The 26,713-nt window shown below is 37.3% G+C and overlaps 1 protein-coding gene across 1 annotated transcript; it reads left to right on the forward strand.

The window, feature by feature from the left end:
* Positions 1-218: 218 nt before the first annotated feature.
* Positions 219-7,920, forward strand: LOC149842697 (E3 ubiquitin-protein ligase At4g11680-like). The gene is made up of 5 exons (XM_089999369.1): positions 219-1,114; positions 5,522-5,641; positions 5,731-5,863; positions 7,085-7,246; positions 7,420-7,920. The coding sequence occupies exons 1-5, from the start codon at positions 573-575 to the stop codon at positions 7,591-7,593; spliced, it is 1,131 nt and encodes a 376-aa protein (XP_089855495.1). The 5' UTR covers positions 219-572; the 3' UTR covers positions 7,594-7,920.
* Positions 7,921-26,713: the final 18,793 nt, after the last annotated feature.

The following is a 26,713-nucleotide window of genomic DNA, read 5'->3' on the forward strand; positions in this document are numbered from 1 at the left end:
TAAAGCTTAAAAGTCCGTGAGCTGCCCTTTATGGAATGATGCTCATGGGATTTGAACCTAGACGGCCTGCATAGCGGCCTAAACTCCATCCCACTAAGTCAAACTCCTTTTGGAGCATTCGTTGGGCTAGTTTACCAACTCTATTTGGGACATGGCGTAAACGGGTCGGACTCGGGAGACTGAATCCCTTTTAAGCTAACGTCTCATGTTCGGCCCACACGCTCTGACGTCTGCAATCCCTTCGTCCCCTGCGAGCCGCGACGACGCTCACCGCATAAACGCCGTCTTCCCCGCGATCAAATCCCTGCCGTGAGTTCCGGAAATTCAGATTCCCCTTCCCCAAGGAATTTACCGGTTCCGCATTTCCGACCGAGGCCGAAACCCTAACGCCCCTTCATTATCCGGAAAATCGCAATTCTCACTCGGATTCTATCCCGATGGACAAGACCCCGGTCGATTTCTAGGTTTTGGTCGACCGTTTTTTCGTTCGGATTTTTGGGAAATTTTACGGTTTTCGGGAGCCGATGGATTAGGGTTTTGTGGGAGAATCTGTGGGTTTTGGTCGAGAGGAGATGGAGCGGGCGAGGGAGGGCAATCCTGCCTCGGGCGACATCATCGACACCACCCCGCTGCTCGGGAACGCGGCCGGGGCCGGAGGGGACGATCGGAACCGGCGGGGGCTCAGGCGGCTGAGCATCCGCGGCGCGGCGCGGTTCCTCCGCCGCACGAGCAGCCGACGTATCATGCGCGAGCCGTCGATGCTGGTCCGCGAGGCGGCCGCCGAGCAGCTGGAGGAGCGGCAGAGCGACTGGGCGTACTCGAGGCCCGTCGTCGTTCTCGACATCATCTGGAACCTCGCGTTCGTCGTCGTGGCGGCCGCCGTTCTGCTGCTGAGCAGGGACGAGTCGCCGAAGATGCCGCTGAGGCTGTGGATTGCGGGGTACGCGGTGCAGTGCGTCCTGCACATGGTGTGCGTGTGCTGGGAATATGACCGCCGGCAACGGGTAACGACGGAGCAGGGCAGCAGCGGGAGTTCTCCGTCCGGCTGGCAACAGGAAAGTGAAGAGGGCGGAGAGTCTGAGACTCTGGCGGATCAGTCAGAGGAGAGGACCAGGTACACAATTATGCATTGTGCATTGCCATATGGAAAGAGGCATTGATTTGGGACTGTTTCCGACTTCTGAATCTGGCGCCTTTGTTCTTACTTTGCATGAATTTGATTTGCTGGATTTAGAATAATCTCAGTACTCTTTGTTTTAGAAGGATTAGTGGTTTAATATTTGTATTGATAGAGCTTGATTGCTCGATTGTTCTGCAGGAGTTTCTTCTATTTATTTTGATTTCTTATTAAATTTTGTCATTCTTTTAAGTATCTGTTTGGCTGGTGGTATTTGGGAGGAATTGATGGAAAATGACTTGGAGGGAATCCAGGTAAAATGGATATGGAAGGAATTTGAAGGAATCCCCATGTTTGGTCGCACCTTGCTGGAGGTTTTCAACAGGAATCAGAACCCTTACGGGGTGAAGTAATTCGCAAACGTTCACCATATCACCGATTCCTTTCTTCCAAACAACGTCATGTACGAATTATAAAACTTGAGCTCATAGTACTTCAATTACCATCCGTTCCTCTCTGATTGCTACTTCCTGAACAGACCCTAAGGGTGTGTTTGATGCCCGGGGAGAAGTTCTGCCGGGGGGGGGGACGGGAGTCGAGAGGGTTAAACTCCCCCCAAAACGTGGGGGAGTTTCTTCTGTGTTTTCTGGGGCACGTGGGACTCATTGAAAAAGAGGGGGAAGTTCCCCCCAGCGGAACTTTCCCACAGGCATCAAACACTCCCTAAAAGAAGGGCTTTGCAAAAAATGCTGCTTGTTGATTTTTGGTGCGCTAATTGTTTGAACAATGAAATGAACTGTGTGTTGTAGAACTAGTTTGACAGATTATACACATCTTTGTTCGTTTACATAGGGATTGTAAATGTTGATGACTGAATTCAGATGTATTTGACAAAGAAAGCTAATTTCAAACAATTGCACTGGCAAGATCAATATAAAATAAATTTTACAGAGTATCATTTGATTTGGGCTATATTTACTGCTAATGATGAGCGAGTAGTGTGAGTTCCTAGTTTGCTTGAACCTTTTGCCCATTGTTTAGTTCTGAGAGCTTCTTAGTGCCAGTTATCTCTGTCTATGTCAGAGAATCAGTTTTGTCATTCCATATCAACTGGTATCATGTTGGTAACAATATTATATTGCACGTTTTTTCACTATCATGTTGACTGGTATCATGTTGGTAACAGCTTTGTAATGTCCATGTTGGTAACAACATTATTTAATGTACAAGTTTTCCCCAGAAATGAGTTTTGTCTAGCAAGGTTTCTTCAATTTTTATGTCATGTAGCCAATCTCTTTAGTAGAAAATGATTGTTCCGTCCCCAGTTTTGCACCAGAAAAATAACAAGATTCCCCCACCCTTTTACAAATTTTCTTTAGTTAAACTACTGTTCAATTAAGAATTAATTTTCCTAAATATAATCTCTCAAACTGCATGTCTAGTGAAGACCAAGCCACAAGCCTTTTTTCTGTAATGTTCAAACCATTGAAAACAATATATGTTCTCAATTTTTGTCATTTTCAGGAACCCTACGTTTGGAGTTTTGCTTTCATTTTTCCCTGATCCAGTTGTGCAACCTCTAAAATCGTGCATAAAATCTGGTTTTGTGTTCAACAACCATTTTTAAGATGAGATCTAGACAATAAGAGCAAGAGGTGATCCAATATTGGAATTGAGTAGATTGGTTGGTGAAAGCTGGATAAGGATCTTTCTTGTTCCAAAATAGTTCATGGTAGGGTATATTCATTTAATGTTTAAAGATCTTATGGGTAAAAATGTCTTTTATAATGCCATTTTTCTCCCCATATTTTAAATGAGATGCAAGGAAAGGTGCTAGGCATGATGTGAGTATAATGTTTTAGCATAAACAGTAATAAAAATGTACAATATTTATTCATTTTCCTATTCCTTCTTCCATGTGTAGGACGTGGATTTTTTTTTTGTTTTCACCATCACAATGGGACTAGTTTACAGGGTTCATAACTACTACTGCTATAGGATGGTTACCTAGCCAGCATTTAGATCCAGCTCTACCCAAACTTTCTAGTTCACTCCAACATTACCCACAGATATTAGAGAGAAATGATAGCTTAATTATAATATTGATTTTGCAATTTGTTCATTTCCATATAAACTATTTATCATTGACTGAAGAATATGAATTTTCCACCTACAATCGTCAATTCATCATGAATTAAATTATAATCGAATTGCTTCGGGTCAGTTGCCAATGTATGTAACACAGTTTCAACAATTGTGAATTCAACTCAAATAAAAATAACTATTGATAAGTGCCTTGATTCAAGAATGATTACTGATTAAATTAAAAATAAGGTTATGTTTTGATAAATAGTAGTTTAGTTTATTTCATGTCAATTTGAGACTCAAAATCTCGTGCTATAGGGTATGGAGGTTCGAGTCATCTTCAAAGCATAATATTGAGAATGCTCATTAAATGAGCAATTAATTATCAGATCTTGGATCTAATTGATATTGATATATTGAGTATCTTTGATTGGAAATACCCCAGCAATCCCTATGATCTGAATTCAAGCTGTTGGAATAGGTTCAATGTTCGATCTTTGTGACCTTCTCTACCTAATTAGTGTATGAGCTATTTTGACACCTTGCACCCACCTTCAAATATATGCTTCAACAAGAATCAAACAAGGTCACTGCTGGTAAAATGCACACCCTTAACTTGCATTTAAATACATTACATAGTTTTGAGTTAGGAATTGGCTGACTTAACCATTAAATGACTTTGGCACTAGATGTTCTTATAAAGGATACCTATTATCAGCATGGCACATTTAGTTCAGTGTGAGCAAATCATTATTGTTTTTTCATAAGTTGATTATCTATTGAGATGGTTGTATGAAACAAAAGGTTATTCCCAATTTGATCTTATTCTTATGTTATTTATTGGGGATCCATTTCAGAGTCACAAACATTCATTTTTACTTACACACCATAAGTCCCAATATTTCTAAGCATGAAAGAAAAGGATCATTTTTCTTATTTGATCAAACCAGAAAAAACTTTGGGATTGATGAATTGTGGAAGAGAGATGAGACATATATTATCTAAAATAGCATAAACACTAAATGAAGGCCAACCATAACCACGAGAGCTTAAGAAGATCAGCTGCTATTGCTGCTTCTTGTGTCCCCCTAGAGGATGTTCAGCCACTACTAGTATGAGGGGATGTAATCTGCCACCATTACTACCTGAAATTGAAGAATGTTTTGAACATTTGAAATTAGATAATTGAACATGCAAAGAAAGACCTAACAGAGATAGGACACATTGTACCACGAGCTTGAAGGTTCCCTGCATTAACTGATTGGTGATCAGATATCAGCTAAGCAAGTATCTCTTGGGTGAAGATCCTCTGTCCCAAATCACATTCTATGTGAGTGTTCGGACTTGAAGGTTTGATAAGTGAAAGATTGCAAGATTTTGTGGAGACTTCCCATTTTTTTAAAATCTTCAAATGATGTTATCTAGATGTGATGGCAGTTTCCCGAGGAGGTGCATGAGATCATCCCACCATGCTACATGAGTAAATTAATTTGCATTCGTGGCCCTCCATTACCCTCTTGCTTTTGTTGTACTTCAGCTTGGTCTACTTACATCAAATTTGCAGGTATATACTGCAGGCTTCAATTTGGTTGGCATTCCGTTGATGCAAAAATAGAGCAACATGCTGACATTATTTATGTGGTTTTATAGATTTGAAGGCAGTACTGAAGACCATCTCAAAATTATTTATGAATTATGCAACATTCATGATTTTTTAATCGTGAAGCTCCATTAACTTGCACTATTTTATGATTCATGCAAGAATTATTGTAGCATCCTATCATAAGTTCATGTTAGATTGAAGGCTTCCATAATCTGGATACTAAGTCAAAAATAATGGGTGGCTCTACCTGTTTAATATTTGCTTGGGTGAAGTTATAGATATGCACAAGTATTTAAGTCATTTCATGGTTTTTATATGCTCGTCATGATGTTCATCTATATGACATGGAAAGGGCTTATCCAGATGTTTTTTTTAATCATATCATTGTTTCTGAAAAGTTTGCTTGTCAAAAAGTATCTATAAAGTAACACATTATTGTTTAGTTGTTTACCATTAACAGAAAAGTGAAAAATAAATCTTTTGAGCTGGAAAATATTTCCCTTTAGATTTTGAACCTAAGTTCTCTCTATATCCTATCTAAATGCAAAACCTTTAGTTGTGATAATTCTTGATGAAGTTCCATGTTTCTGTTAGGTGCACCATACTTTTGTTCATTCTATAGTTCTTTATAAATGCTTTAGTGTGTAGAAACGAAGCTGTTGAGTCAGCAAGAAATTTTTCCTGCATCTGATTGGTCAGTGTTTTTTCTATGGCAGTGTTGCAAAGTATCTGGAATCTGCCAATACGATGTTCTCATTCATATGGTGGATCATTGGATTTTATTGGGTTTCTTCTGGTGGTCAAAGCTTGCTTCGTGATGCACCTCAGCTTTACTGGTTTGTTCAAACCCAAGCATAATGGTCCCATATTCACTTCCTTTTCTCTATTATTTGTCTGATTGATTATTACATTTTCTGGTTTGCAGGCTCTGTGTGGTATTCCTTGCCTTTGACGTGTTCTTTGTAGTATTCTGTGTTGCCTTGGCATGCGTCATTGGTATAGCAGTCTGTTGTTGTCTACCATGTATTATTGCAATTTTGTATGCAGTGGCAGATCAGGTACCTCACATTTGATATTGTTGTTTTGCGTTGTGCTAGATTATTGTTATAGTTGTTCATCCTATAGTTCCGTCATATGCTCTTGTTGGCTTTTTGCATAGAGTGGTAGTAATTTGGTTGGTGAGTATTAGCAATATAAATAAACAAATAAGTAGATATAACATATATATATATATATTAGTTTTGGAATTGTAGTCATTGATGATTTCTGATGGCTACAGGAGAAAAAAGGTAACCTTTCTATAAGCGAAGAAATCAACAGTTCTAAAACTTTTAAGGATGTAAAGTTGACCAATAATTACCGATCTGAAAAAATCAGTCAAGAAAACAAGTTAGATCCAGTACATGAAACACTGTTTCCTAGTAATTCATGTTGTCGTGAAACTTCCATATATTTCGCATGTATCTAGGTTGTACTGCTCATCTCTGAAGCAGCTGCTATCCTTTCAAGCCTACAATTTATCAAAAGGTCAGAAAAGGTTCTAGGAATGGAGTGCCTTGAAGGCCTTGAGCTACGTTCAATTGATTACGAGTGAAGCCATATGAGCTTAGGTATTGAGCTTGGTTGTCCATAGAGTTGTGATTGCTGAAATGCATGTGAAGTTGTGCATATAGCCTTCTTTGTGTCATATGGCATGGACAGAATGGCTGCAGAAGAAGACGTGCCTTCATTTCCAGATATGTCATGGATAAAGGTCGCTGTGATACAGGGGTTCACATATCTGATTGATGCATTATATTTTCCGCGGAGTTAATCTAACGGTAATCCCGCTTTAGTGCTTTCTCTTTGGCTGGTTATGATATCCTGCATCAAAGTGGCATGCCATATAGGATGAGGTGCTTGCATCAAATCGATGTCTTCTTCCGGCCAAGGCCTTTGATTTTGCCTGCCACTACTTGCTGTTGATGGCTAACGCTCAAGCTGGAAATATGAATTAGATTATAATGCAGGACAAACAGTATTCGCCCATGAAACTTGAACAGCACGAGTCCCTCTTGGATCACGATGGTTTTCTTTGAATTGTCCAAAACTTGTAAAGTTCTATCACTTTTGACCACACCTAACATCAGATCAGCAAATGACCATCTAATCATCTTACTATCCCAGCTCCTGTAATTACTAATGCATGAAATTAAGTTGAAATAAATTAGCTTCGACCATGTTTTTTTTTTCTTCTCTTGGTAATTGTTATAATACTGATGGTGGTGCTTTTGAAGCAGGAAGGTGCTTCTGAAGAAGATGTCCGCGAACTGCCCAAGTACAAGTTCCGATCAGCTGGAGCTATCGAGAAGCTTAATCTAGAGAAATCAGAGTCGTTTGGTGGGGTAATGACAACGTGTGGTGGGGTACCTTTTGAGCGTGTTCTTTCTGCAGAGGATGCTGTAAGCTGTTCTAGAATTTTCTCATTCTCTACTTCTGCAGTAATCAAGAGTCCATCTGATTTAAATTCCTTCAACCAAATTGATTTTAACATAGTTTTGGCTTATGGTAGGTCTGAGCAGCTATTTTTTTGGTTTTGCATACTGTTACTGGTTGTACTTCCTACTGCTTACAGGAATGCTGCATTTGCCTCACTGCGTACGACGATGGTGTGGAGTTGCGTGAGCTTCCTTGCGGGCATCATTTTCATTGTGCCTGCATAGATAAGTGGCTGTACATCAACGCTACCTGCCCACTGTGCAAATTCAACATCATAAAAAGTAGCAACAACTCAAGAGAGGAAGTGTAGTGTGTAGTCGTTGTTCTTGCACCCCGTCTGTTCCTATATCAGTTTGTCGCAATCGTTGGACAGATAGACTTACCCACTTCTTTTGTGTTTGTGTACGCCTTCACCCAATGAGGCGTTTTGCTGTTTGCTGACAAACTGCAGTTGGGTTACCTCACAGTTTGGGAGAAGAAAAGGGTGTAACTGTGGCTGTGTTTGTTCATGCCCTCGTGCATGTATACATGTATGTTCATGCTTCATCCATAGGCTTACCCATATATCTAGTTTTTACTCATGCTTATAAGTTTGAGGATACTTGGTTTGTTGTAATGAGAGCAGCCTTTTAAGGGATGTGGGAAAGAGTCTTGTATCTGTTTGTGGTATTGATGTGGAGGTCGTTGGATTGGGGAGTTATTTGTGGTTCCATAGCGGCTCTGGCTACAGTTTCTGATACTCCGCTCATTTCATAAAGCGTTCAATTTGTTTTAACAACAGACCCAATATTCAGGAGATCCCTTCCCCAATCACAGTTGTTGTCGTGGATCCGAGTGTAAGCATGTTTGATAAGCCGTGCTTCAGGGCTGGCATGTGGTAGAAAAGTTTTCAATCAGTTGAGAAAACTATCTTAGTCTTGGCCAGTGTGAGTCGCAGAGTGTGAATTCTGTCATGCATTTGGTTATAGTTTTTTCTGTCAACCTAGCCTTTTACAATTCAGTGCAAGGGCCAATTACCCGAAGCTATGTCGCGGGGCCCTTCGCTTCTAAGCCTGTGACAAATCCAGTCCCCTTATAAAATCAGGTGATTTCAAGCCCAATTCAGCTTGAATTGGGTCTGAACCAGCATGTATACCAACTGTTTTTTTATTTGACTGATCCAAACGGAATCGACCAGAGCTATTGGGGCATTTTTTTTCGGAAAATGTAGTCTATTCAGAAACCGATTGTGAGAAGATTGATCCTACTACATTACCGCAGACTTCCATCTTGGGAAGGCTTCTGGTTCTTTAATTCTAGCTGTTCCTTGATGCTTGCGTTGACTGTGGATGTGCATCTCCATGGTTCCTTGGCTAGCGGTAATGCACTTTTACGAGGCCTGTTTCTTTGATTCATGGTGGGGCTGATTGATCTGTCTCCATCATGTTTGGTGTCTGGACATATCGGTGGTGGAAGGATCAGGTGCAATGTGATTGCACACTTTTAGTGTGCTGCTGCAGCAGATCACCTACCATCTTTGGGATACAACCTGTCAGCTGTAGGACCCAACAGCGGTTGGAGGGTGATCAGATGCGCGGCACACCAAATATTGCACCTGATCTGCTCTCAGTTGGTGCCATAATATGGGTGTCTGGGTTTTTTTCTTAGCAAGGGCAAATCTCATATATGAATTTTCATGGAAAGTAGGAAAAAATCTCTGTTCAATATGAAAATAAAAAAGAATTTGAAATGTGTGAAAACAAAATTATGAATATATTAAAGCCCTATTAAATTATGATGTAAAAATAAACATGTGAAATCTTATAACTTACTGCGATAATTTGTGTTAATAAAATATGCGTTTTACTTGTGGAATAGGTTATCGAGTAGTGTGCATTAGGATTTTCTTTTTCTTAATGTTTTGGCTTGATTTTGGGTGGACTCCGGAGGAAATTGCCACATTAACTTTCAAAAACTCAACATTATATATAATTATAATTTCCATGTTATACTCTGCCTAAGTAATTCTAGAGTTCCATGGGTGATGGGTATCCTTGGATTTGGTCAGTGCTACAAAGCTGCCTTGTAAATTTACAGCGTGCAACTTTTTTATAAGATTCTCGAGTACTGTGAAATATACTTTCATAATGGAAAATGATAGTATTGTATAGAAAAAATGACACGTTTCTTGAAATGTCCCATAAATTTGCAAATTTGCCCCATATCCAAATTCACAAATTGCTGACCTTTTTACCCTTCGCATGAGCAAACCTTATAAGGTCCGCACAATATATTGATACGCTTCTCAGGTATCGCAAACTCTCATTAAAATGTAGATTCGCACAAATTTTTTTTATAGACCTAAAAAAGTTTGCATAACTAAATTTGTGAACTTCCTTGCATAACTTCGCAAATACTGTACTAAATTCACATATATAATATAACATTTGTGAGATGTCGCGTAAACATCTCTGAACAAATTGATCACTTAGGAGGTCCACAAATAAGTGGTGAGATACACATAATATATTGCAAATTTTAGTGAAGTTCGTACTCTTAAATGACCATCGCAAATAATGTAGGTTTTACGCAAATCATGCATGTGAATCTCCCTCAATGAATTGAATTTATGATTGTGGAAGTCGTAATGACTTTCATATTTGTCATCGCAAATATACTCTGTACATGTGGAACTATTGACTAATTTGTGAATTTGCCGAAACAATGCAAATATCGGAGATGAATATATTATGATTTTTTTTCTTGTTTAATAATTTTTGTACAAGCATTAAATGTGACCCTTTCATTGTTTATGTTACGAACCCTTTTTTACTCTGGATTCGACTAGCCAGATTTGCCCTAGACAGAACCTGTCTAGCTGGAATCCTACCCAGTTGGGACAAAGCAGAGGGTGTTTCACCTTCTCTCAAGACTCTCAAAGAAATGTGCCTAACCTGAAATCCTATTTAGGTCGGGACTCTAGTGGGACGCACCCCTTAGAGTCCTCTTTAGGGTGAGAATTACGTATATTTTTACCATTTTGTCCGTCTATAAATAGGTGTATCATGCTTAGTTTATTTTAAATAAAGTTTATTTCAAGATTTTTTCAGGCTTTGTTCATAGTTTGTGTTCTTGTTCTCCGAGAGAATATATTTCTCTCCCGCTTCTTCCTCCATAAACATCGTTGACCCAAAGGAAACGCCTTTTATCCATCCCTTGTCGTCAACCTTCATTCACCTCATGCTTCCCTGTGTAGCCGACCATAAGAGATGACATTCTCTCTCCCAATGTTGCACGCTTCTCCTACTCATGGTGCATGCCTCTCTCTGAATTCATGCCTCATGTCCAGCTCACCAGAATTCGTAAGACCATCCTTTGTGGGAGGTCGGGTTCTAGCAGTGGTATCAGAGCATCGTTCCTGGCAGCCACACCGTTCAACTCGACGAAATTCGTAAGATCGTTCTTCGTGAGAGTTTAGATCCTAACAATGGTATTAGAATATCGTTCTTGTGAGCCACGTCGACCAGCCTGCTGTCATGGATGATGCACCATAGGTCTAATCCCTTCACAGCTTCGCATGATAGATCCAATTGCAACCAACAGTAACCTACATCAACTACGACGATCTGCACTCTAGGATCTCTCCTCTTATCATTCACAAGAGATCAAATTGGCATCAGGTTCTTTAATGTATGTATTTTTAATTATTTTTTTGAATAATTTGAATCAAACCACTAGTGACCTCGATTTGACTTCAAGAAGACATGCCTCATTCTACCTCTTTTTAGGAAGGATCAGCACATAACTACATCCTAATATTATTGTTTGAAATTCATCATGTCCTCTGTCAGTTCAAAAAAATCATTATAGATAGTCATATTTGAACTAAACCAAACTCAATTTATTGATCAGAAAAATCATGTTCCAATATGTAGATATTGTCATTTTACCAAAACATGTTAGATCCAACGACTGGATCCTAATGACCTAACATTCTTTAACTTCAACAAATTCTTTAAGCCTAATCCTATATCCATAAATCCTATTGTTTTTCTAGGAATGTGCATATGTTAGCTTTCAAACCCAATTTACAAATCTCCCAAAATCATCCATTTCACTAAGCTCTGGTCTGATCTTTGGAACCTATCAGAACCCAGAAAATCGAACTGGACCTATAATGCCCTGGCCTATCCCAAAAATAAATTAGTCATGACCTTTTAAAAATACTGAAAAAAATCTCAAAAAAATACTTTTATATACCTAATACTCTAGACCAGATGACCAAACCAAGATTCAGCCTTAAACCCTAGCTTCCCCCTCTGCACCATCTGAACCTCCCTCGGTATTGTAGCATGGCACTATCGTACGCTACCCAGTCAAGCACATGAGAATCGTGATTCTTGCCAATCCGTGAGTAATTTTGCAGCATGATTTGTTGTATTGGATTCAAAATTAATTTTTTTGGCCAATCACAAGGGCTGCAACCTCAATTTTGGCACATATTGAGTGCAAAACACAAAATACTTAAAATTGGACCTCCGGGTATGGATTCCAAAAGACTCCAACTCATTGATTATAAAAAGGAGTGTCGTGAATCCTTCAAGGAGGGGCATGAAAGGTGAAAGATAAACAATGTTTTGTGACAATGCAAATTCGCTGAGTGAATGAAAAGAATGGATTTGAACTGAATCATTTATTTTACAGATCTTTCATCATTCTTTGAGGGACCATATAAAGATTGTCAGAAAATTGATCTAGTTCTCCATGATGTGAATCTTGCATCATTCTTCGAAGAAGCATGGTTGAAGCACAACCCCCAAGGCCTCTTACGATTGCATCAAAACACGTGAGTTTGATTCAATTATGAACAAAATGAGTGTTGATCTGACCTTGTTGACTGCTGCCTCTATCGAGTATCCAGACTATTTAGTGAAGGGCATTACCCATTTAACATTTGACTCATAAAGCCCATCTTTGTTATTATTCATGTGTACCACCGTTTGTAAGCAGTTTTTGATGATCGTGTCTCAGTGTTTTCATAGAGCAACCACACAACCAACTCTTTAACACCTACAATTTTTTGGAAGTATTAAACAATAAAATATAAGTTTTTCAAATTACATCAGATAAAAACTTAGAAGTGCAATTAATGTTAACTTGAAGTAAAATTTTATGTTAAATAGTGACATGATTAAATTAGTTTGAAATTGAATTTTTAAAAGTGAAGTTAATTAGAGTCGATTTACACTTAATATTCAACTTAAATTTGGATTTGGATTTAAATAAATAGGTTTTGTATATTATATTTGGATTCAAATTTGATTTGAATTTTCATATAAATTAGGATTTAATGGAAGGTAAATTCAAATTTGAATTACTCGTTATTTTGGATTTAAAAGTAGAATTAGAATTTGAAATTTTTGATAATTAATAAATAAAAATAGGAATTTTATGCTTAAATAGGGTGAAATTATAATTTTATTTAATGTCAACTTGAAATTGAACTTATATGTTAAAATAATCATAATTGAAGTAGGGTTTGAAATTGAATTTAAATTCAAAGTTAACTTGGTCTTAATTTATATTTAGAATTTAAATGAAATTTAATATGAAATTTGTTTTTTAATTAAGATTTGGATTTTAGTAATTGAACATGGATTTGATTTGGATTTCTTAATTGGGTTTGAAATCTAATAGAGAAACCAATATGAGAATTTAGAATGATTAATTTATGAAATGAAAAATTTTGAATTAATTATAATATATAAAATATAGGAGTACTCCAATGGGCTAGGCGTCCACCCCTATGTGGGCCCAACCTAGTTGATATCTTATATTGCTTAAAATGAAAATAAAATCTGGAATTTTATTAAGGAATCTCTTTAAGCCCAAAGTCAAAGGAATTTTGGAAGTTTCCTAAATAGAAATTGATTATCAACCATAATAGCAAACTTAGATATTTTATAAGTTTGTTCTTTTTAGCATGGTAACTCCCTAGGGTGGGTCGTCTCACCCTAGTGGACATGCCATTGTTGGCTGAAACCTCTACTTGAGGCAAGCCAAAAGGATTATAAAACTTAACAAAAAATAATAATAATGAACATAGGACCTCAAGATTCATACTTTAAAAAATTTCCTAAGTGCATGGATTATTGGTATTTGTCATAAGGAAAATAAATTGGTGGAATTTGTGTATGGAAAAGACAAGTTAGGAAATAGAGTGATGGGATTTGGAATTCCCAAATAATGTATTTAAATGAGAAGGCACACACGGCACCTTATTTTGCTCTCTTTCTTTCTCTCTATTCTCTTTGCAAACCCATCTCTTTCTCCCTTGATCTTCTTCTTCAAAATTTGGTTCAGACCCCCCACTTTCTTCTTTAAGGTGGTTACCTCCATTAAAGTGGAGGCGTAGCTACGAAGGTTAAACACCAATCGAAAGATCTGATCGGCCCACACATGTTGGATTTGGGTTTTTCAACTATTTTCTAGATAAGAGTTCTAATCCGATACATGTAGACTAGGACCCGTATGCACGAGCATACTTTGAGTGCAAATTTGTTTTCAAAACCTGTATATCAATCCTAAAATAACTAGATCTGATATCGGTTCAAATTTGATTTGCAGTAAAACCAGGTTTAAAAAAATCTTGATTTTGGTGTGAAAACAAGTTTTTTCCAAATACAGTTTGGGTAAACTCAATATCAGACCTAATCTGGTTCAACTATGATGTAAACCAAATTGTCCCATGTAAATTCAAAATTCTGAAAAAAAAAGTCTTAGAAAAATGTTTACGGGATGTTTTAGAGGCATTTGAGTTGGACCAAATTCGGTTTGCAAAACCGGTACCAAGACTGACCCAGGTAAGGGTCAGTCATGAGTTTGAACCTTTAACAGGTTCCAGATAAGTCTCAAATCGAATACAGACTGATATGGACTTGTAGAAAAAAAATAAACATATATGTGATGACCATTCTCAAGTACAGGCTTCAGTTGCTCAGGTGGGGGATACCGATTGCTTGAATCGATCTCTATATAGATCAGCCATGTATTATGCTTGACATTAATTAGATCAATCCTTGGATGGATTGGGATTGATCAAAATTAGAAGAAGAAAAAATCATTATAATTGTCTAAGCCTACTATTCAAGTAAAGTATTTGGTTTCGATGTTTGCAAAGAGTTAGGGATGACTATGACATCTATAGCTACATGGATACAATAATGCTCATTTGATAGAGTTTATCCATCTTACTAAGTATATTAAGATACTATTGAGCAAATGACAATGGTGATTAAAGCATATCCAATTCTATCATGTATGAATGTTCTTTTGACAAACTTGGCCAAATTATATTATTTGAAAGTAGCACCATGTGCAACAATTCTTTTAGAATAACTAGTGACATTACTGCCATATGAACCCAAATAAATTTCCTCAAACTTGCATGCCAAAGACAATAAGAATTGTTGTCATTGAAGAAAAAAAAACTAATAAAGCATGTTAATATCCAGTGTACAACATGTCATTATAAACTATTGACCAACTTCTAGTCTATAATGCTATTTTTACATAGGCCACATTGTATCCTATAATGCAGATTGCTAGTTCTATGTACCCATACATAGCCTCAGTCCGCAATTTGAGTACAAATATGAAAAGATAGATCATTATGCTAAAATTTATTTAAGAGAATTTTCCTAGTTATACACACCAAAATGTAGTGCAAAGAGGCACTTTTATGCAAATCAAATCAAAACTAAAATTAAATTTTTACCATGTGAATTATTTTATAGTTAAATATAGTGAGAGAAGAGTGGCATGCCCGACAAATCTCTTCTCGCTTATAGTTGTATCTTCATTTCAAGATTTTTTTAGCATTTTTAAGGCCTTATTGACATTTCACTTCCTTGATCTCAAATACCTTAATATTGAAGCATTGGTACATTAGATGGATAATTCACCTGAAAGTGACCCTAATAGATTTCAAATTTTATTGATTTAGAAAGAAAAAAAATGTTAAGATTAATTGCAAATAACTTTGGAAAATAATTTGTTAATAGCGCACATAACCTCTAAATTTGTAGAGTATTAAATCTGCAAGCTGGGGTCGGCATGACCCCAGTTCGCCTATCAGTCACAAGTAACCAGCAAGGTGTGACCTTGGTGGTGCACCTCGGTTAGACTTTAACGAGCTAGTGAGTTGCAGGTCTGTCCTAGGTTTGTTGTAGCTCAGTTATAGTCTCAACAAGAAGAAAATTATTTATTTATCATTTTTTATAACAACATAACCCAATTGCAAGAAAAAATTGTGTATGAGCATTTAATTGTCCTGAAATGCTATGTAAATGCATGTTTTAAATTCCTAATAATCATGACATCAGATGAATTGTTATTGCATGTCAATGAATGAATGAACATTACTATTGAATTGCATATGCATGTGCATTGCAGTGTGGCATGTGACTATGTATGGATGCATGTTATTAATCATATTCAATGCCTATAAATAAATGCATTACTGAAAGTGAATGTGTTATAATTTGCATGCATGGCATGAAAGCATTATTGGCATTGAATCATGCATCAAGGTGTCCAAATTGGAGGCATCAATCTTAGTGATAGATTCATTATGTGTGTACATAAAAAAATAACAGAGTTAATATAATTAAAAGAATGTGATATGAACATTAATTCTATTGAGGCTTACAATGAGAGGGTAAGCAGTACTTCAAGATCAATAAACCAAGTTTTTAGCACGAAAGGTTGCTCCTCTCTAACCACAGAGATAGGGAAAGCTTCCAAATTATTCGCGGGTTGGCAGGTTAAGAAACTCATGACTGAAGTCTGAGGCATCAGGTTGGAGGTGTTGGGATCTCTCTCTCTATTAGGTCGTCCCTCACCCGGGACTGGTGCAAAGTACTTGGCTAGGGTTAAGCTACAACTTGTATGAAAATACCTCTCCTAAGTCATGGTCTTGATCTAGGATAAGCTTGTGTAGTACTCAAAGGGCTAAGAAGTGAAACCTTAAATGTTTGTTCATTTATATAGTCCTAACATACATCACATAAAAATAAATAAATAAAGGCAATTAAAAGTCACTCATGCATAAAAAGGCTATCGGTTCTTTATCGTAAGTGCATGCATTATTTATCTGCTCATAAATAAGATTGTTAATTATTTCTAAATGTTATTCTTGTTATGCAACTATGGTATCATGCACACCTAAAATGAATATTTGCCTAAATTAAAGTGTAAATTTATTGAAATATGTTCATGTATACTGGTTTTGGTTTTCCTATATTGATATTCTCTAACAGGCTTTCACGAGTCTGACCTTTTTTATGGGGTTTTAGGTAAAGTATGATGTATAACTGCGGAACAGATGCTGGGGCGGCGTTGAGAGCTAGTCTTTTTCTTTCTCAGGGATAGTTTTGGAAAAAAAATTTATTGTTATTTTAGACTGAAAATACTTTGATATAAATTTTAAATTATTATTACTGAATTAAATTTTAATAATAAATGTTATTCCTATTTTAATTCAGTTATGATTGTTCATTTTGTAACATGCCCAGAATGTTTAACCCAAAGAGAAAAGTTGTTTTTGCTGATTTTAAAAGAAAAAAAAATAAGGATTTTTTTTGGGTTAAAGTTTGGGATGTTACAAACACGCCCCCACGTTGCGGTGCGTCTTGCGCTGACACACTACTGCATTGCGGCAATGCTCCATGGCATGTGCATCCATGCATTGCCACTATGCCTTGTGCTCATACGTCCCTTGTCACCAATTCCCACCCTATTATAGCTGCGGGTCATCACTGTAGTACATCATTGGTGAGGCTACAACAACTCAATGCACACGATGTATTCAAGGCGACGCTTGACACAATTGACGGTTAATTACTTGAGCACCATCTGAGTTGTCACTTAGATAGTTGACTCACAATGAAGGAGGAATATCTTACCTTGGTGTTTGATCCAAAAAGGGAGGTTGATTATGAAGATACTTGGAAGAAAGATGAAGACCAACTAGGAGCTCAGTATCCAGTGATTTTGTCTCAAGGATAAGGCGAGATTGAGACCAGTGGTTTGTGATAAATTTGCCCCAGCCAGGACCCAGCCTAGTTGAGACGCGTAAAAGGAATTTTCCCTTCTCCCAAGACTCTAAAAGAAACATGCCCAACCTAGAGTCCTACTCAGGTTGAGGCTCTAGTGGGACACCCTCCTAGATTCCTCTCTATGGTAAGAACATAACCTTTTGCCCTCTTATAAATCTATAAATAGATGTGCCATCCTTAGTTTATTTTCAATGAAGTTTATTATGAGATTTCTTTAAACTTCATTCTTGGTTTGTATTTTTGTTCTCTGAGGGAACATATTTCTCCCTCGCCTTTTCTTTCACGTTTATCATCGATCTGTAAAGAACACCTTTTCTCTCTCTTGTCTTCAACCCACCATCCACCTCATGCTTTCGTGTGTAGCTGACTAAAAGAGATGACTCTCTCTCTCTCAACATTGCACGTCCCTCTTGCTCGTGGTGCGCACCTCTCTAGAGTCGTGCATCATGTCTAGCTTGCCAAAATTTGTAGGACCTTACTCCTTGGGAGTTTGGGTTCTAATAGTTTAAAAATTGCTCATCCTCACCACAAAGTTACTTTCACATAAGCTAGGGTTTTTTGGGGTATCTAATGTGTTTCTCCCCCAACAAAAATTTTCGGTGACTATTTTCGTCAATTCATCAACAACATTTCATCGTCGAGCTTTTCATAATCATCGACGGTGAGTTTTTTTGATAAGTACATCTTTAACAGTTGAACCTATCATTTTTTGGGAACATCAACACGAGTAATTTATTCTTTTTAAATATTGGCATTAGTTTGTTATTTTTTGAAAGAATTACAAGGTTTTCAAGTTATCTTTGCATGTTCAATAACTTATTTCATTTTTTTCTGTTTAAATCATTTGTGTGTGATTATCAATTTATCTTACTAGTTATCCTATTTTTTTTGTTTCTTTAATGATTTGTATGTCTCTATCATCCAATCTTGTTGTATATTTAGTGTGTATCATGTATTATAAACACGATTATGAAATACTATTTTTTTCCTTGATGATTTGAGTTTTTTATTGTCAACAAGTTATTCTTTTTGTTTTTTACAAAGTTTTTTTGATGGTGTATGCCCTATTTCTGCTGCCCACCTGTTTACCTATATTTTTTATTTTGTTATTGTAGGAATTTTTTTATTTGTTTATTATAATATGATGATTGAGAAGACTAACTTGGAGAGGGCCACACCCACTATAATATCCTCGACTTTCTAACCTTAAATAATCAAAAATAAAATACCATGAGTCATTCAAGCAAATTGTGCACATGATTAAAAGTAAATAATTATATATTTGGCTAATGTACAAAATACGTAAGTACACAAACATGAATATATTACGTGGGGTTTGACCCTCTAAGGGTTCATTGGATCTAGGGGAAATCCAAACCCAAGAAATTTGGTTCAAATAAAATTTGGGTTGGATCTTTTGTTGGATTTGGATCTTAATCCAAACCAATCCAGCCCAAGGACACAATAGTAAATAAAAAAATGGTGAGAGTTAATAGAAAAAATGCAAATGACATATTAGTAAATAAAGAAATAGAGAGGATTAATATGGGAAAAATGCAAGGACGCATTAATAAATAAAGAAAATTGATGAGGGTTAACATAGAAAAATAGCAATGACACATTGGTAAATAAAAAAAATGGTCAAGGTTAAAATGGGAAAAAGAGAATAGGGTATTTGTGAATATACGGAGTAAGAGGGGGTAGAAGAAAAATTTCAAACAAGGGGCCTTGGGAGGCTTCCACCCAGTCTTCCCCTTGTCCTTTTCATTTCTCCCTCTCCTCCAAGGGAGACACTATGGGGCGTGAGTCACCCTCCTTTCCCTATAATTATACCAAGCACTCTCTTTCTTATTTCTCTCACCTTTCTCTTCTCTCTTTTTTCTATTTCTAACATTCTCAATCCCTCATTTATTCACATTTTTCTCTTTCTCCCTTGAACGACACAAGGGGAGGTTGATTTCTTCTTTGGCCTTTAAACTTTGGCCATAGCTCATCAAATTGTGAGAGGTTCAAACAGTTGTGGAGGAATTTTTTGGTAAGTCTAGAACACGAAACTTGAAGCAATATCCCCTATGGGTGTTCCAAGTTGGATTGCAGCCCTTTTCCCTAAATTCTCGTATAAAAGATATAATTCGTCAGAATATACTGAATTTTAGCTACGTATGTAGGCATATAGGTAGAATTTGCAGCCTGAAATCAAGCAAATCCAGTCTGGAATTGCAGATATCTAGAGCATGGACAAGGAGAGATTAAACCCCAAAATTTTTTAGGTGTTCCCTAATTCATGCTCAAGCCTAGGTAAAATGTTAAGGATATTAGATGTATATCTTGCTAGAATAAATCTGGCATTTAGGACTATCAAATATACAAAATAAAATATGTAATTATGATTTTCTATGATTGATGGGTTTTACAATTACAATTCAAGCATCTTATAAGTTTAATTTGGACTTAATAATTTTTGCGATGGAACTCTGGCATGTCTAATATCTTTGGTTGAAATTTTAGAATTTTTGGGATTGCCAATTAATTTTAGTAAATCCGATATTAGGGTGTATCCGGAATAGGAAATAGAACAAACAATTTTATCCTATTTGAACTTGTTTCTGATTGAATGGCCAAATTGAGATTCAATCAGGTCAAGTTTACCTACACCAATTTTTGTGGAATAGTATCTATGTGTCCCCTAATTGGAGTTCAAAGTTTAGAATTTTTGGAACTTGAATTTAACCTATAAAAATCATTTATTTAAATGTGTTCAAACCTATTTCTGTTTGGGACAAATTCTACCCTACTCTAAAATTAAATCATTTTAGAATGGTAATTAGTTTAAAAAATTAAAGAAAATACCCCCAGCATATTTGTGACAAATCAAGGAATAATCCAGTATATTTTTTTGAATTTTTATATTAAAATCAAAATTTTGACTAATTTTGCAAGTCAGGGATACCAAACATTCTTGGGTTATAGATTCTACCATATCTCGAGGTGTAATTTGTGTATCACATATTACAAATTTGTTTTTGGTAAAATTAGTCTCCAAGGATTAGGGACAAGTCAGAGCATCCTCATTAATTTTTTATTTAAATTTGTCAAAACATTTTTAAGAAAAAATGACCATAAATCTAAGATTTATTGAAATCCATTTGAAACCGGTTGTCAAATGGATATGGCCCTAGATGATTATTTTAAAATAATTCACACTGGTTATGAAAAAGTGAATTATGCATATACATAGGTCTAAGACATCACAGGGATGTCCCAACATTTTTGCCACAATTGTTTTCCAAAAAAAGTCTTGTGGTATATGTTTGCAATTATGGCATATATGTTGTCATGTTTTAAGCTAATTATGGAAAAATAGGGTCATGAAATTGTCCAAAGATTTGTTTGAAATCATATTACAAGAATGACAATTATGTTATGAGAGGAAATTATTACAACACGTTTGGAAAAAATGTAATCTAAAGTTCTGGAATTATCCAGGAACCGTTTGAAAAAAAATGTAATGGATGCATGTTGTGATGCATTGAATAATTCTTTATGTGAATGCTTGTTTCATATAAATTCCTGTTATTCATGTTTTAAATTTGCAAGTATGGCAAATGTGATATTATACATCAAACATATGAGATGAATAACATGATTTTTTTTGTATTGACCTAAGTGAAACTTGATGATGTGGTTCGAATGGTGGCATGTTTCATTTACTTTGAGAAATGGCATGCATTTGAGAAAATGTTTTCGAAAAGTTAATTATAATTTGCACTAAATATTGTCACACCTTGAAAGATGAGGTGACGTTATTCGTCAAATGTGTACGAGCTAGCTGGTCAAATGTGAACAAGCACCCGCACCAACCCTATGAAATGTGTTGATGTGGACGCGCTTTGATGGTCCCATCATGGGTAGTGAACCTGTCCCCCTCCATGGAAGCTTAGGGGACACTAGACTCGAATACTCAAAGCGGAGGTAGAACTACAATTGTATGTCTTAGTAGTGCACTACAATGCCTAGTGAAAAGGATGACATGTCCTAGACCTTGATGTCGGTGTCGCTTATCCTTTAGGGGTTAAAATATGAAAAATAAAATGTTTGAATGAACATTTCGTAGGAAGCCTGAGTGCCCAAGTAGCTCGAGAAGTGGTGCCTCAGAAGTTGGATTGGGATGGTCACTTAATTTGTGATGGTTGCAAGCATGACACATAATTTAAAAGCGATTGATTGAAAATATATAAAAATATTAAAGTCATACTGGTAAGTCATATGAGATGCATAATTGTTATGCTTGAATTACATGTTACAATATAATGTTATATGTTTAATAATTGGTGACCTGTTGATTTTTCTTTCCTGTTTGTTTTATGTACAGTGAATACTACAGACCAGGTAAGGGTCTGCAGGATTATACTGAGACATTAAGCGGTCTCATGCTTCTTTACCTTATTATTTTCATTGGGTCACAAGAGTAGGCGGACATACAGCGCAATACACGGGGACTCAGAGATATATTTGGAATGCATTGAACTGCATATGAAAGTCTACTATTATTTTTATTGTGAAACTCTGATATTTTATTCAATGAAATGAATGAAGTTATTTTTGTTACTTTTAGCTATAAATAGTTCGAATGGTTTATGCTTAAAATTTGTGGCATGGCCAAGGTTAAGGGAGGTTAAAATTTAAAAAGACTTCCATTGTGTTTGAAAAGAGTTAGAAAAAATTTCTAAATTTTTGGGGCGTTACACCCACACCATCTGCTAGTGTTGGAAAACATCAAAAGAACCAAAGAAGAAAAATTACACACTCGGTGATATAGAATACTTTGAAGCTCTGTGGCCAAAATCGTGAGTGTCAAACATTTATCATAAAAAATGCAACATTAGTAGGCTGGAACCCATAAGTTTACGCTCAACCTTGCAACAACTGTCACTTCTAACATGACCCCAACAACAACTAACACTTTTTGCGTGACCCAAATCTAAGCCAGAATCTGAAAAAAAAGGTTGACAAGCTTGTAGGTACACTCTTGTCTTCCATCTTGAAAGCAACCAAAGAGAGGGAGGACTTCATTGTAAAGAAATTTGAGCCATTGACTCACTCTAAGGTTGTTGTTAATCTCAATGGCCTGCTAGAAGAAGCTAAAGATGCTGCTACCTACCGTGGTAGTGGCAAAATGGAGAATAAAGCGAAGAAAAATGATCTTGTACAAGGGCAGAGCATGTACCTCAATCAATATAGAATAAAGAAGTTGGAGATGCTAAGGTGGAGATTGATATCGAAGGTCCTCTAAAAGGTGGAGGAGAGTGAGGGTCCTTTGATTGGATCGGATTCTCAGCCAAAGGTTGTGGCTGCGGTGGATAGTGCACAAGAGGATTCTCAAGGGGATGTTGAGGCTGGGTTGGAGAATGCACAAACAATCCTCAGGGGGATTATTTTGAGGGATCAGAGAAGGATCCTTAGGAGTCTGAGGTTGATGTCCCGGTTGATCAACCCTTAGAGAAAAAAGTGCATGTTTCGAGGAAGAGGTCACGGTGGGAAACAAGGTTTGGTACTCATAGACAAATACTTTATTTATTTATTATTTTGTATATACATGTTTATAAGACATTTGCAATCATTGCTAATTTTATATTCAATTATAGATTAAATTGTCATATATATATATATATATATATATATGTGTGTGTGTGTGTGTGTGTGTGTGTGTGTGTGTGTGTGTGAGTGTGTGTGTGTGTGTGTGTGTGTGTGTGTTTATAAAGCATGTTATTAGGATACCTCAAGCACCCGATGAACCAACTTCTCCCAAATGCCCCTTTGGATTCCCAAGCAATACAACAATAAGAAACAAGATTAGAAAAGGAAGGGCCAAGCATCAAATCATGATTCTACACTCCCCAATCCAGTCCATGGATACATCTAGTCGTTTGTTGTGTGCCATCATCTTCATCTCCCAACATATCTGGTTAAAGATCCCTTCAATGTCAAAAGGTCATGACAAGCTCGACACAACAAGGAGCATATGAAATTACACTCCCAAAAAAGATAAAGAGTAGACGTTTTCTTACAAAAGCAAAGCAAGCATCGACTAGCAAGATGAAATCATCATCTCTCGAGTCTAATTTATGACCTAACAATGTTATAAAGGGTTAACCAGCTCATAAGAGAGCCTCAAAGTGGGAGTCTCGCATTCCACAATGTGTGCTTTGGGAGACAAGAGGGTGATAGAGACCCAAGAAAACAATACATAGAGGAAGTGTTGAAATTCTCATCACAACCGAGTGTCCACGAAACCATGTCCTCCTCATGGGGTAAAGAGTACCCCACCAACACACTCATGAGTGCAATCTATTGTTGTAACACCACATCCAATGGGTTCCTTTGCAAAACAATGTTCCACACCTCCGCCAAACTTGGCAAAAATCACTGCCCTTATCGGGAGGGTGGTGTATGTTCTCCCTCGATGATTCACTGAATCTCATATCTGTGTTCGGGGGTCTGAATGCGCACCACGTATACAAGCACATGGGGCTCGTATTTCCGTGTATGTTGTCATCACTTAGCATTGAAGTCTGGTGTGGTTGCAAAGACTCAGTACCCTTTCTTGCTATTCTTCTCATAAAGCGATGGTTTGAGAAAATGACAAAATACCCTTCATTCAAAAAACAAAAAACAAACAGTTCAAAAAAAGGACAAACATGTCCTCCATCCAAAAAGTCGAAAATGATATTGACTCTTCAAAGTCTTCTTTTTTCTCCGTAAAACACTGTAAAACCCTCTCTCTCTCTAGAGAAGAAATCAAGGGAGGCAAAGAGTTCTCCCTGGAGAAGGCCATGAACATCAACCCTCTCACTCTCTCTACTTCTCTCTCTACTTCTGTGCACATCCAACAGACGATGCTATATTGCTCCATCAAACACCGACTGACCTGCACACTGACTGTAACATCGTTCAACTTGATGAGTTGTGGAGCCTGATTCATAGTTTTTGCCCTTACAGGAGGGGGTTTGGGGGCTCCTCCCAATGTGGGAAACATCATTCAACTTGATGAGTTGTGGAGCCTGATTTAGAGTTTTTGGCTTTACAGAAGGGGGGGTACGGGGGCTCCCCCCCCGGCGCGGATTCCGCTGCGCAGTTAGCGGGCGGGGGGCCGCTTCCTCCGGACCAAATTTTTTTGGGGCCTTCCAACAATGATTTGTAATATTATCGGGCTTTCCTATATCGATTTGTAGTATTTTCGGGTCTCCAACGAGCCCCACAACGATTTATAGTATTATCCGGCTTTTCAACAGCGATTTGTAGTGTCTTTCGCAAATCACTATAGCGATTTATAGTATTTTTGGGTCTCCAACGAGCCCCACAACGATTTATAGTATTGTTGGATCTCACTATAGCGATTTATAGTGTCTTTCGCAAATCACTATAGCGATTTGTAGTGTTATTCAGTAAGCAAATCGCTGTAAATCGCTACCCAAATTAGGACCAACTTGTAAGAGCAAAAACTCTAAATCAGGATCCACAACAAATCAAGTTGAACGATGCTATCCACCCTGGGAGGAGCCCCAAAACCCTTCTCCTATAAGAGCAAAAACTCTAAATCAAGCTCCACAACTCATCAAGTTGAATGATGCTACCCACGCTGGGAGGAGCCCTCAGACCCTCCTTCTGTAAGGGTAAAAACTCTAAACCAGACTCCACAACTCTTCAAGTTGAATGATGCTACTCACGCTGGGAGGAGCCCTCAGACCCCCCTTTCTGTAAGGGTAAAAACTTTGAATCAGACTCCACAACTTTTTAAGTTGAATGATGCTACCTACGCTCGGAAGAGCCCCCAGACCCCTCTCCTGTAAGGGTAAAAACTCTGAATCAGGATCTACAACTTATTTAGTTAAATGATGCTACCCACGCTGGGAGAAGCCCCCAAACCCTCCTGTAAGGGTAAAAACTCTGAATCAGGCTCCACAACAGTCAATGTGCAGGTCAGTCGGTGCTTGATGAAGCAATGTAGGATCTTGTGCTGGATGTGCACAGAAGCATAAAGAGAAGATCAAGCTAAGGCAACCTTCCATTCTACAGATTCTCCTTAACCATTTCACCAAGAGGGCGGTGTCAAGTCTTCCCAAGCTCTCGTCATCTAATGGTTGTGAGATGACCAACCAATTAATCGATGCCTTAGACTTCTTTTCGAAAGGACCCATTTCAAATAAATTTTTGAAGAAGAGAATTGATGCACTTTTCAATAGTTTTGAGAATTTTAAAAATTTATAAGAAGTGAATCACCGAACTAAGAGATGTTGAATCAAACAAGTTTTTTTCTCCACACCCTAGATATCAAGCAGGATGCACAAGATTGAATTTTTTGACAAATGCTATCTTCCACCGTGGTCCAAAAGAATCTCCCCATAGACCCCCAAGTAAAGTGGGAGGCCCAAATATTTCATTTGCAATGATCCCATCTCACAATTAAATAATGCGAAAGCTAACCCTTGGGAATTCCCGTCAGGGTCATTAAAAACCATCACTTGACACTTTCCCTCATTCATATGTAGTCCCAAAAATCTTCGAGAAATATTTGAGCATCACCCACAAAGCCCACATGTTCTTCTCTGATGCTTTCCCAAAAATTAATAAGTCATCCGCAAAGAGAATGTGATAAATAGTAACCGACTCCAATACTTTGTAATCGTGAAAACCCCCTTCACCATTTGCATTTGAAATCATCACTGAGAAAGCTTCCAAAAACATAATGAAGAGAAGAGGACAAAGAATGTCACCTTACCTTAACCCACATTTAGGCAACTCAGCCTCAGGCAATCATTTGAGCAATTTTTCAAAAAAAGGTCAGCCCCTATTTTCAAAAAATTGAAATATGAGGTGGTTAAACTTAAATCTCACATACGTTAGCAGCCTATATGTAGACTACGATAAATTTTTTACACTTCCGCTGTTAAGTGTCAACGGATCATTCGAGGAGACAGTAGACAACAAAAGGGGTTTCTTGCGAAAAAATCTTTATCTAGGGGGTTTTCTGAAATATTCTTAAATGTTTAATCTTGAGAGAGTAGGGGTGTAATGGGTCGGGTTTGACATTGATCTGACCCGTAACAAAGAATATAGGTTCAGGGTTTGGTGATAAATAAGAAATTGAAATAGAATTAGAATTGAACCCGAAAGGTCCGATTAATATATGGAGCCGAGTATGGTTTGTGAACTTTCATACCAGACACAGGTCCGACCCAAAATCTGATTAAGATTCGCAAATTTTAAAAAAAATAAAAAATACAATTTTACCGGGTATAGTTCGGGTCTGGTTCATGTAATCCTTATAGGATT

This window comes from Nuphar pumila, chromosome 3 (assembly GCF_984573655.1).
Source record: "Nuphar pumila chromosome 3, dmNupPumi1.hap1.1, whole genome shotgun sequence".
Classification (NCBI taxonomy): domain Eukaryota; kingdom Viridiplantae; phylum Streptophyta; class Magnoliopsida; order Nymphaeales; family Nymphaeaceae; genus Nuphar; species Nuphar pumila.

Excerpts from the sequence above, each read along its gene's own strand:
- LOC149842697 (XM_089999369.1), top strand. The coding sequence starts at position 573 with ATGGAGCGGGCGAGGGAGGGCAATCCTGCCTCGGGCGACATCATCGAC. Across the intron at positions 1,115-5,521 it reads CAGTCAGAGGAGAGGACCAG|TGTTGCAAAGTATCTGGAAT; the intron begins GTACACAATTAT and ends TTTCTATGGCAG. Across the intron at positions 5,864-7,084 it reads TGTATGCAGTGGCAGATCAG|GAAGGTGCTTCTGAAGAAGA; the intron begins GTACCTCACATT and ends CTTTTGAAGCAG.